Source organism: Mustela erminea, chromosome 5 (genome assembly GCF_009829155.1).
Source record: "Mustela erminea isolate mMusErm1 chromosome 5, mMusErm1.Pri, whole genome shotgun sequence".
NCBI lineage: Eukaryota > Metazoa > Chordata > Mammalia > Carnivora > Mustelidae > Mustela > Mustela erminea.
The window spans coordinates 71,515,456-71,527,899 of NC_045618.1; the positions used below are offsets into that span (position 1 = coordinate 71,515,456).

Below are 12,444 nucleotides of genomic sequence, written 5' to 3' on the forward strand. Positions count from 1 at the left end.
AAAATCGTATTCAGGAGAAATCACAGAACGACTCAACCCCTAAACCTTTTAATTTGATACTAATACTAAATAGCCTAAGGCCAGGCTTTTTTAAAAAAAATTCATTTATAGGGTGCTTTAAAAGGACCAAAATAATACATACTTTTGTAACACATTTGAACAATACCCAAGTAAATGAGGTAAGAAGTAAAAGTGTCTCTGTTCATTGCCATCGTGCCTTCTGCTCCCCCTACGCCCTAACCTGTTAACAATTTGGTATATGTCCTTCTAGACTTATACTGTGTTCATACAAACTTATATATATATGTATATACATATATATATATGCATGTTCTATACATATATCTATACATACATATGACACATAGCCTTTTGTTTTTTATAAAAATGGGATCATACTGGAGCTATTTCTAGTAAGTGAATTTTCCAGTAATATTACTTTTTTTTTTTTTTAAGATTTTATTTATTTATTTGACAGAGATCACAAGTAGGCAGAGAGGCAGGCAGAGAGAGAGGAGGAAACAGGCTCTCTGCTCTGCAGAGGGCTCGATCCCAGGACCCTGGGATCATGACCTGAGCCGAAGGCAGAGGCTTTAACCCACTGAGCCACCCAGGCACCCCAATAATATTACTTTTGACTGTTAAACAACACAAGTTTAAAATGTGTGGATCCACTTATATATGGATTCTTTTTGATAATTACAGTATAGAACTATAAATATATTTTCCTTGTGATTTTCTTTTTTATTAAGTGTAGTTGACATATAGTGTTATATTAGTTTCAGGTGTACAGCATACTGGTGGAACAATTCTGTACATTACTCAGTTCTCACCACAATAAATGTAGTCATCATCTGTAACCATACAATATTATAATATTATTATAATATTGACTATATTCCCTATGCTCTACTTTTCATCCATGTGCCTTATTTATTTTATAACTGGAAATTTGTGCCTCTTAATTCCCTTTATTTCGCCTGTCCCCACACTACTTTGCCCTCTGCTAACCATGACTTTGTTTTCTATATTTAAGAGCCTGGTTGTGTTTGTTTGTTGTTCTGTTATTTAGATTCCACGTATAAGTGAAATGATACGGTATTTGTCTTTCTTTGTCTGATTTATTTCACTTAGCATAATGTCCTCCATGTTCATCCATGTTTGCTACAAATGGAAAGATCTCATTCTTTTTTTATGGCTGAGTAATATTCCATAATATTACTTATACACACACACACACACACACACCATGTTTTCTTTATCCATTCTTTATCCATTCTTCTATGGATAGACACTTAGGTTGCTTCCATATCTTGGCTATTGTAAATAATGCTACATTAACACAGGGGTGCATGTATCCCTTTGAATTAGCGCTTTTGTATTCTTTGGGTAAATACTCAGTAGTGCAATTGCTAGATCATGTGGTAGTTCTATTTTTCACTTTCTGAGGAACCCCCTTACTATTTTCCACTGTGGCTGTCTCAGTTTGCATTCCCACCAACAGTGCAAGAGGAGGGTTCCTTTTTCTCCACATCCTTGTTAACACTTGTTTCTTGTGTTTTTTCTTTTAGCCATTCTGACAGGCGTGAGGTATAGTTTTGATTTGCATTTCCCTGATAATGAGTACTGATGAGCATGTTTTCATGTTATTTAACTTCCATGTATTTGTGGTCTTGCCAGATTTTTTTCTTGTGATTGACTCCTAGTTTCATAGCATTGTGGTCAGAAAAGATGCATGGTATGACTTCGATCTTTTTGGATTTGTTGAGGCTTGTTTTGTGGCCTAATATGGGATCTGTTCTGGAGAATGTTCTGTGTGCACTTGAAAAGAATGTGTATTCTGCTGTTTTAAGATGGAATGTTCCAAATATATCTGTTAAGTCTATCTGGTCCAGTGTGTCGTTCAAATTAATTGTTTCCTTCTGAATTTTCTGTTTAGATGATCTGTCCATTGATGTAAGTAGAGTGTAAAAGTCCCCTGCTATAATTGTATTGTTATTGATTAGTTCATGTTTGTTAATGACTTTTATGTATATGGGTGCAGAAATATTTACTCTTGTCATATCTTTTTGTTGGGCTGTTCCCTTTATGATTATTCAGTATCCTTCTTTGTCTCTTGTTAAGTCTTTGTGTTAAAAAGTCTGTTTTGTCCAGTATAAGTACTGCTACTCCCAAATTCTTTCTGACATCTATTTGCATGATAAGTGTTTCTCCATCTTCTCACTTTCAGTCTACAGGTGTCTTTAAGTCTAAAATGGGTCTCTTCCAAGCAGCATATAGATGGACCTTGGTTTTTTACCCATTCTTTAACTGTCTTTTGATTGGAGCATTCAGTCCATTTGCATTCAAAGTAATTATTGGATAGATATGCACTTATTGCCATTTTAATACTTGTTTTGTGATTCTTTCTGAAGATTTATTCCTCTGATCATTTCTTGTCTCTCATAGTTTGCTGGTTTTCTTTAGTGATCTAATTGGATTTTTCTCTTTATTTTTTGTATACCCATTAGGGGTTTTTGATTTGTGGTTATTATTAGGTATATAACATCTGCATAGAGTCTATATTAAGTTGATCGTTGTTTAAGTTTGAACCCATTCTTTACTCCCCTCCTCCCCACCTTTTAGGTATATAGTGTCATATTTTACATCCTTTTATTTTGTGTGTTCCTTGACTGATTTTTTTTTTTTTTACAGAAATAATTTCTTTGAACTGCTTTTTGTGTTTCCTACTTTCATATCTCATTTTTGGTCTTTCCTTTCCACTCAAAGAGTCCCCTTTAATAGTTCTTGCAGGGCAAGTTTAATAGTAATGAACTATTAAATAATAGTATAAAACATATAATAGTATGTTTTTTGTTTGGGAAACTTTTTATCTCTCCTGTTCTGGGTGATAGTCTTTCTGGGATAGAATATTCTTGGCTGTAAGTTTTCCCCATTCAGCACTTTGAATATATTATGCCACTCTCCTCTGGCTTGAAGAGTTTCTGCTGAAAAATCCCAGTAGCCTTAGGTGGTTTCCTTTGTATTGTAACTGTCTTTTGTCTTGCTGTTTTTAATGTATTTTCTTTATCACTATATTACTGTATTACTAATTAGTATATATCACTATGTATTTTAATTATAATATGTCTTAGGGTGAACCTTATCTGGTGATTTTGTTGGGGGCTCTCTTTGCCTCCTGGATCTGGGTTTCTGTTTCCTTCCCTGATGAAGGAAGTTTTCAGCTATTATTTCTTCAGATACATTCTCTGCCCCCTTTTCTCTCTTCTACTTCTGGGAGCCCTATAATATGAAGGTTATGTTTAATGGAGTCACTGAGTTCCCTATTTTTGTTTTGCATAATTCTTTTTGCTCTCTTTTGTTCAACTTGATTACTTTCCATTGCTCTGTCATTTAGGTCATTAATTTGTTCCTCTGCTTCTTCCATCTTGCTGTTCATTCCATCATGCATGTTTCTCATTTTGTTTTTTGAGCTCTTTATCTGTGGTATATTATTCCTCACCTCAATGACAGTGGTCTCACTGGTGTTCTCCACTCATTCCTCAAGTCCAGTGAGTATCCTTATGATCATTGCTTTAAATTTTCCATCAGGCATGTTGCTTTTACCTGTTTTGCTTGGATCTCCTGCTGTGGCCTTGTTTTGTTCTTTCATTTGGGACAGATTTCTTTGCTCATTTGGTCTAAGTCTCTGTGCCTGTTTCTCTGTGTTAGGAAAGTCAGCTGCATCTCCTGTTCTTCAGGGTAATGGCTTTATGCCAATTCCTTTTTGTAGTGGAGTGCCTAGGTGGCTCAGTTGTTGGGCATCTGCCTTCGGCTCTGGTCGTGATCCTGAGGTCCTGGGATCAAGCCCGGTGTAGGACTCTCTACTCGGCGGGGAACCTGCTTCTCTCTCTCTCTCACTCCTCATGCTTGTATTCCTTCTCTTGCTGTCTGTCAAATAAATAAATAAAATCATTATAAATAAATAAATAAATAAAAAGACTTGTAGTGCCCTGCCATGTGGTGTGTCCCCTGTTCCCCAGGGCTTGGTGCTTCTAGGATTGTCTCCAGTGTGTGCTGTGTGTGACCTGGTGTTCTGTGCTGGCCACTTTATCCTTATCTGGCCACTTTATCCTAGGCCAGTTGTTTACAGAGGTTCTCTTTGCCTGTTGTGGGCATTTGGTTCCTGCCTGAATGTGGCACTTTTAACTAGATGTGCTCTGATCTGCTTGTGAAATGAAACCTCTTACCACTACCACTGGAACTGAGGTCTTGCAAAACACGTGTATCAGGAGACTTGGTATTGGCAGGAATTTGGGCTGGTCTTCTGGGCGAGGGGTTCTGCTGTTCTGGGATTGAGGCAAGTGTGGCAGGGAAGGGCGGATCTGCCAGAGAGTGAAGGGGCAGGACTTGGTGTAAGAAAATTAGGTAGTGAGTGTTGGCCCTGTGCTTATGTTGAGAGGCAGAGGAGGGAAATTACACCTGCCAATTCCTTTGTTCCTTGAGAGGTTTCTCTGTGAATGCTGCTTCTCTGGGTTACACTCCGAGATGAGCAGCTAACCTCCCCACTGTGTGCTCTAGGCACTCTTCAGATTGCTGTTTCCATGCTGCATGTCTACAGACTGTTTGCTTGCTTTCCTTCCAAGAGCAGCCCCAGAGTTCTCTGAGGTCTCCCACAGCCAAGTACACTGACCTTTAAAACTCTAGGCTTTAAGCTTCGCTGGTTGCAAGAACTCCTGAAATTCAGGGCCCTCCTAACTTCCAGGCCAATTGCTTTGGGGATTCATTTTTCCCATGCACTCCCCTTTGTGCTGGTCTGTCTTTCACCCTTTGCAACTGTGGCTTCCTCCCCACTGCAGCGGCCATGATCTGTTTCTCTCCCAGACCAACTCTCTACGCTTCCTACCTTCTTTGATGTGGCCTCTTCTCTGCCTTTAGTTGTAGAATCTGTTCTGCCAGACTTTTCAGGTCAATTTCTGGAGTATTTAGGATGATTTGATAGTTACCTAGTTGTTATTTGTGGGACAAAATGAATCCAGGGTCCTTCTACTCTGCTACCATCTTCCCCTTGTGGTAACCTTTTACTTATTTCTCTGTCTCCTATGTTTCTCTAAACGATTATTTTCTAGTGGCTTACTCAGATTCAGGTACATTTTTTTGTTTTGGAGGGTTTGGAGGGGCAAGAGTGCTTCTTAGGGATTAAATCACATTAGGAAGCCTATCAAGTCTAGTCATTCCTCTTTGGGGAATATGCCAAAATTCATCAGTGTGTTGAAATGTTAGTAGCCTGATCCATCACTTAAAGTCTCCCATAAGCCTTTCTTAATGGTTTCAGCATCCCATTTACTGGATCCATTACTTCATTCAGAAGCAGTGCTCTTTAAATGCACATACTCTGTGGAATGAGGAAGAAATCTTTTGGTTTTGTAAAATTCAGAATTGAGATAGAACTCATTCAGGGTTTTTTTGTAGTGAGGAAGCTCTTCTCTAGCCCCCTTGATCTACAATCTTGAAGAGGATTACCTTGCTGAACTTAGGTGAGAGGGAGCCCACTCTGTCCTTTTAGCAGAACTCTGGGAGGAAGCTTATCCTTGTATAGAACCAAATTCTGCCTCCAGGTAGTCTATACCTGTTCTAACCTAGCCTTTCAGAACAACTTGAAATTTCTCTATTCTTCTACAAGATAAATCTGAAAAAAATGAGCATACTTTCTTTTAATATATACGTCCAGGCCAGATATATATATCCAGTTCTTTCCACTTTCCTCAGGAAAAGAATTTTCAGACCATCATCTAAATTGATATCATGATGCTATGTGTGTATACGTGTAATAAATTTGAAAAGAACAAGGTACTCTTAGAGAGAATTTGTTCAATATACTTTTTTTTTTTTTTTTAAAGATTTTAATTATTTGAGAGAGACCATGGGAGAGAGAACCAAGAGCAGAGGGAGGGGTAGAGGGAGAGGGACCAGGGAGCCTGATGCCTGGCTCGATTCCAGGATCCTGGGATCATGACCTGAGCTGAAGGCAGATGCTTAACTGACTGAGCCACGCAGGCGCCACCAGTATGCTTCATCTTTTTTTTTTTTTTTTAAGATTTTATTTGTTTATTTGACAGACAAAGATCACAAGCAGGCAGAGAGAGAGAGAGAGAGAGGAGGAAGCAGGCTCCCTGCCGAGCAGAGAGCTCGATGTGGGGCTCGATCCCAGGACCCTGGGATCATGACCTGAGCCGAAGGCAGAGGCTCTAACCCACTGAGCCACCCAGGCGCCCCAGTGTACTTCATCTTAAGATGAGTTTTGCTTCTTAAAAGCTAGAGGAGGGCAGAAGGGAAGAACTAAGCCAGGCAGTGACCCTTTCTGTCAATCTTTCTGTCAGTTGCTCCTAACTTTTTTGGGTCATTTGCCATGAATCTGATGCTATAGGTTTTCTCCCCAGAAAACTTATCCTTTAAAATGTTTGCTTGTGGGCGCCTGGGTGGCTCAGTGGGTTGAGCCGCTGCCTTCGGCTCAGGTCATGATCTCAGGGTCCTGGGATCGAGTCCTGCATCGGGCTCTCTGCTCAGCAGGGAGCCTGCTTCCTCCTCTCTCTCTCTCTGCCTGCCTCTCTGCCTACTTGTGATGTCTCTCTGTCAAATAAATAAAATAAAAAATCTTAAAAAAAAAAAATCTTTGCTTGTTACATGTGTTCATAGACCTTCACATACACATCAAAGTGTACTTACACCTCATTAGAGGATTCAAGGCTCCTGGGTCCTCTTTCAGCTTTGCTTAGTAGTATTATCACCATGGATATGGATATGGTTTACATGGTGAAGGATTGGGGGATAGGAGTGAAGGAGGCAGTAATTTGGGGGATTTTTGTCTCAGTAACTCTTCTGTGTACCATTATCTGTCTGTCTCCCCCTTCCCTGTTCCTCCTCATCCTTCCCTTTCTCCCACACAGTACTCACCATAAGAGAAAGAGGTCACATGTCCTTCATCACCTTACTCCTCTCACTGAGGCTGTGTTTCTTTAAGTCTGTGATTCGTACTGCCTTTATAGTAATTACTAGTTAAATCTCAGAGAAAATGATACGAGAGGATGGCATTTTATTTGAGTTCTTTAAGTGTGTGTTAACACATGAAGGATCTTTTAGAAATTGTGGGAGAAAATTTTCTGGTTAGTTGTATTGAATGTGCGTGTTCGTGTTGTGTTGTTTGCGTTAAGTTCATAAATGCATTCGCTGTAATAATGTCAGCCAGTGAGACTCTTGTTCTTTTTGTTCCTACAGATGTGGTAAAAGGTGAAAAGATTCTTCCAGTATTTGATGAGCCACCAAATCCAACCAATGTTGAAGAGAGTTTAAAGAGAATTAAAGAAAATGATGTTCATCTTGTTGAAGTTAATTTGAATAATATAAAGGTATGTGTGCTAAGCAAACAATAAAGTTTTGACGTGCTTTAAGTAAGTTAGATTTAGGATGAGAGTTGGGCAGTTTTGATAAAGTGTGATTTTATAGTTCTGCAAGGTAAAGTTTTTGTTCCTAACAGTATGCTTGGATTCCTTTATATTTTAGAAATTAAAGTACAATATTTTTCTCACTTGCTTTTTTAAAAGTATCATATAAAAAATGTAAACCCTACACACTGTCAACATAAATCTTTCTGGCTTCCAAAGTACTACCTACTTCTAAGAGCACTTAGTCATTCGGGGTTTGTTTTTTTAAAATCCAGTTTCTTGGGATATTCCTTGAATTGAACCAGATTCTGCTATCTACTGAAATTCTGCCGATTCTGTGTACAGTTTGATGAGTTTTGACCAATGCACAAGTTGTACAGCCATTACCCTAGATGTGGAACATGTCAGTCCCTTTTATTGTCATTCTCTGCCCCCAGCTGTAGCCACTGACCACTCGTTTCTGTTTTCTTCCCCTTCATTTGCCTTCCCCAGAATGTCCTATGAGTGGAATCAAATAGTTTGAGCCTTTGAGTCTGGCTTCTTTCACTTAGCATAATGCATCTGGGATTCATCTGTGTGGTTGTGTGTGTCAGTAGTTTGTTGAAGAGTATTCTGTTTTATGAATATGCTGCAATTTTTTTATCCATTCCCTACTTGGTAGACATATGGATTCCCTCTGGTTTAGAATGATTATAATAAAGCTGTTAAACACATCTGAACATGTGAACATATGTTTTCCTTTCTCTGGAGTAAACAGCAGTGGGCTTTCTGGGATCTTGAGTTTTTAAAAAAATGCAATGCTTCCTTGGAGTAAAGAAGAAATGAGTTAGGAGGGCATAGGGATGATTAATTACCAAAGAGTAAACTCAGATTATCTCTTGAGTATTGTTCATTGTATAATAACTGCATTAAGAATCCCTCATTTAATTTTTTTTTTTTAAAGATTTTATTTATTTATTCGTCAGAGAGAGAGGAGTGAGAGTGAGCACAGGCAGAGTGGCAGGCAGAGGCAGAGGAGGAAGCAGGCTTCCCGCCAAGCAAGGAGCCGGATGTGGGACTCGATCCCAGGACGCTGGGATCATGACCTGAGCCGAAGGCAGCTGCTTAACCAACTGAGCCACCCAGGCGTCCCTTAATTTTATCCTATTTTTAAGAATTCCTCATTTTAAATCTTGATTTGTCCGAATTAAGGGCTGAGAGAGCATCTGGGAATTATAAGAACCTAGGGAATAAGACCTCTGTGATCCTTTAGCAGGTGTGCCTTCTGTGAGCTGAAGAAAGCAAGCCTTGAGAAAAGCTAACATTCCTAGTTGATCACTAATTTTAATTTTTAAAAACTTCAGTCCTAAATCAACAGATAATGATCTGGAAATAACCAAACTACAGGGAATTGTAGTGTTGGTAATAAAGGGATAAATTAGTGCCTTCTAGAACTATATCTTTCCACATTTCAGGTAGTGTAGGGTTAATCTCTCTTATTATAGCTTAAACTAAGTGAAATCTCTCCCTTTGTAGAAAAGTGGACCCATTTTGAATATTCAGGTGTTGGCGTCTTATAATCCAAATAGTTAAGTGTAGAATAATGAAAGTTTCCTTAATCAAAATGCTAGAGAAATGATGATATATACTCTCCTCTAGGTCAGCAGCTTGTGCAAATGTACATAATAGAGAAATCAAGTAACTATGAAGGAGGCTGTTTGACTTCCTTTGTAGAATAAATGTTTTGTTTATATAATTTTTTTCTCCCCACCCCCTTGTATAATTTGAGTACATTTAATGAAAAAAAAAGTAAGTACAAACACATTTGATTAATGAACTGAATTTCTTAAAAACTAAAATGTCATATTTCACATGATTTTCTTCCAAGAATATCCCAGTTCCAACTCTAAAAGATTTTGCAAAAGCTTTGGAAACCAACACACACGTGAAGCATTTCAGTCTTGCAGCCACGCGGAGCAATGACCCCGTTGCTGTTGTAAGTAAGCTGCTACTGATGGTAGTGAAATAGTGACTATGGTATGGTACAAAAGTGGCTCAACCGATCTTACGATGAAGATTTACTCTCTTTTCAGTTGATGTTTAGCTCACTGTTAGGCAAGACATCATTTACTCTTTTATGTTTATTTTTTCCTGCATTTCTTCCCTATAATTTTAAAAACCGTAAGTGAAGTCATGCAATATATACTGTTTTGTAACTTAATTTTTTGCTGAACAACATATCTTAGAGATCTTTCATATCACTACGTAAATTTCAACACCATTCTTTTAACATCTGCAGGGGATTCCATTTATGATCTACAGTGCTGGATTTTGTCAAATGCTTTTAAATGTGTGTATTGAGATGTTCATGTGGTTTTCGTCCTTTATTAATACGGTATATTCATTGATAACTTTTGCCTGTTAAGTCAACCTTGCATTCCTGAGGTAAATCCCACTTGATCATGGTATGAACCTTTTATCTGCACTTGGCTTTGAGGATGTCACTACCTTTGATTCTCCTCTTTCCTCACTGAATGTTTCTTCTCTGGTTCCTCCCCATCTTCCCCACCTCTAAGCATCTGAGTGGCTGGGGGCTCAGTCCAGGTCTTCTTTGTCCACTTTCTGGGTGATGTCACTCTGTTTCATTGCTGTGTGTTATCTGCGTATGCTTCAGACTCCCAGGATTGTTATCCCCAGTTCATACCTCTCTCCTGAACTATGTACTCATGTCCACCTCCTTAACCCCTAGCTTGGCTGTCTGACAGACATCCCGTATGGTCCCAAACTCCTGTCTTCCACCCATACCTGCCCCTCTACCATTTTTTCCTGCCTCACTAAATGACAACTTCATTCGTTCATTTGCTCAAGACAAAAGGAAATGGAGTTACCCTTGACTTCCCTTTCTCACAACCTTAAATGCATATCCAGGATTGTCTTCCAAATATTCCAGAATCTAACCATTTCTCACCATTTTTTCAACTACCATGCTGGTTGGTCTAACTCAGCATCTTCTCTCATCTAGATTATTGTGATCACCTCCTCACTGAGCTAGCTGCCTGTGTCCATCTTTCCCACCTCAAAGCCAGCCTTTTTTACATAGCATCAAAAGTGATTCATTTATTTGAGACAGAGTGAGAGAGCATGATCTGGGATGGGGCGGGAGGGTAGAGGGAGAGAAAAGCACACTGCCTGCCGAGCAGGGAGCCCGCTGTGGAGCTCAGTCCCCCAACCCTGGGATCATGACACAAGCCGAAGACAAGTGCTTAACCGACTAAGCCATCAGGATACCCCCAAAAGTGTTTTTTTAAAAAACTTGTTTAGTTACCTCATTCTTTTTTTTTTTTTTTTAAGATTTTTTTTATTTGACAGAGATCACAAGGAGGCAGAGAGGCAGATAGAGAGAGAGGGGGAAGCAGGCTCCTCACAGAGCAGAGAGCCCGATGTGGGGCTCGATCCCAGGACCCCGGGATCATGACTGGAGCTGAAGGCAGAGGCTTAACCTTACACCAAGCCACCCAGGCGCCCCTAGTTACTTCATTCTTATACTCAGAACCCTTCAGCAGCTCCCCATTTGTCTAATAATAAAAATCACGATCCTTCAGTAGTCTTATAATCCTTTACTTGCCCCATTTTTTTTTTCTTTTTAATATTGAGAGAGAGAGGAAAGGACAAAAGGAGAGGGAAAGAGAATCTCAAGCAAGACTCCCCAGCTAAGCACAGAGCCTGACGCAGGGCTTGATCTTATGACCCCAAGATCAGACCCGAGCTGAAACCAAGAGTCAGGCTCCACTACTTGTGCTTTCTTTCATTCAACTATAGACATACAGCCTCCTGCTCTTGCTCAGACATGCAGTGCGTGCTTCTGATGCAGGACCTTCCCCCTTGTTTCTCCTGCATGGTTTCACCTTTCATATTTCACATGAAATATCGATGTGAAATTATATTTCACATCATTTTATGTCACCACTTTGAGCCATTGCTCCAGCATCACCTTCCTGGTGAGGCCTTTCCTGACCACGCCTGTCCCCAGCACTCTCCGTCTACCCTGTTTTCTTTCTCTGTAGCTCTGTTTACCATCTAACATGTTTTGGTTATTGTCCACTCCCTTCCCACTAAAATATAAATTCCATCAGGCAGAAACTTGTATGTTCTATTTCTAAATCTTCCGAGCAGTACTTATTCAAATAATCAGCCACCAGTAATATTTGAGGAAATGTATATACATTTCATTTGTATGTACAATTGTATGTACAATACAAATGGATAAGGGATTTGTTCCACATGGGTAGTTGTCACTAATGAAACGTATGCATGTAGGGATGCCTGTCCCAAGTTCTTTCCAGTATCTCTGCTCTCTTTTGCCATTTCTTTTAACTTGACTCTGTGTTCTGGTAACCTGTGAGCATTTCTGACCTTCTGCCTTAGGCATCCCTTCCCATCTCAACCTCAAAAATCAGTCCATAATTTATCTTCATTTTTGCTACACAATAAACCAGCTGCAGTAGGACCCAAGTAAGAAAAGATGTTCCAAAGAGACCTTGATGAAGTTAGTCCTACACAGGAACTGAGAGAAAGTGTGAGAGAGACAGGGCAAAGGAGGGAGTGGGGTATGAGTGAACATAACAGTGTGAAAAGCAGCAGAGAATATTACCCACAGAGGATTACGTGTGACAAATCTAAATACCGTGACAGGTCATGTGTGAAAAATAGGTATGAGGCCTATGAAGTTGTGTGTCAGCCTAAAACAGTCTAATGAGAAACATCAGAGCAGTTCTGCTAATTACTGTATTTGTTTACAGCAGGTAGAATATATGCTGGGTACTGTCAATTTTTATCTCTAAGTATTTTCTTTATAATTTCTAGGCTTTTGCTGATATGCTGAGAGTGAACAAAAATTTGAAGAGCTTAAATATAGAGTCCAACTTTATTACAGGAGTTGGGATTCTAGCGCTGATTGATGCTCTAAGAGATAATGAAACCCTGGCAGAGCTCAAGATTGACAATCAGGTCAGTGTTGTACAGCAGTAACTGAGGAAGCCGTGGA

General features: G+C 39.4%; 1 protein-coding gene across 1 annotated transcript in view; it reads left to right on the forward strand.

The window, feature by feature from the left end:
- The window catches only part of TMOD3 (tropomodulin 3), a 75,849-nt gene that overhangs the window by 58,462 nt on the left and 4,943 nt on the right, over positions 1–12,444 (forward strand). The window contains exons 6-8 of the mRNA XM_032343730.1: positions 7,255–7,385; positions 9,289–9,396; positions 12,264–12,407. Coding sequence (XP_032199621.1) covers positions 7,255–7,385; positions 9,289–9,396; positions 12,264–12,407 — 383 coding nt within the window. The remainder of the gene's footprint in view (positions 1–7,254; positions 7,386–9,288; positions 9,397–12,263; positions 12,408–12,444) is intronic.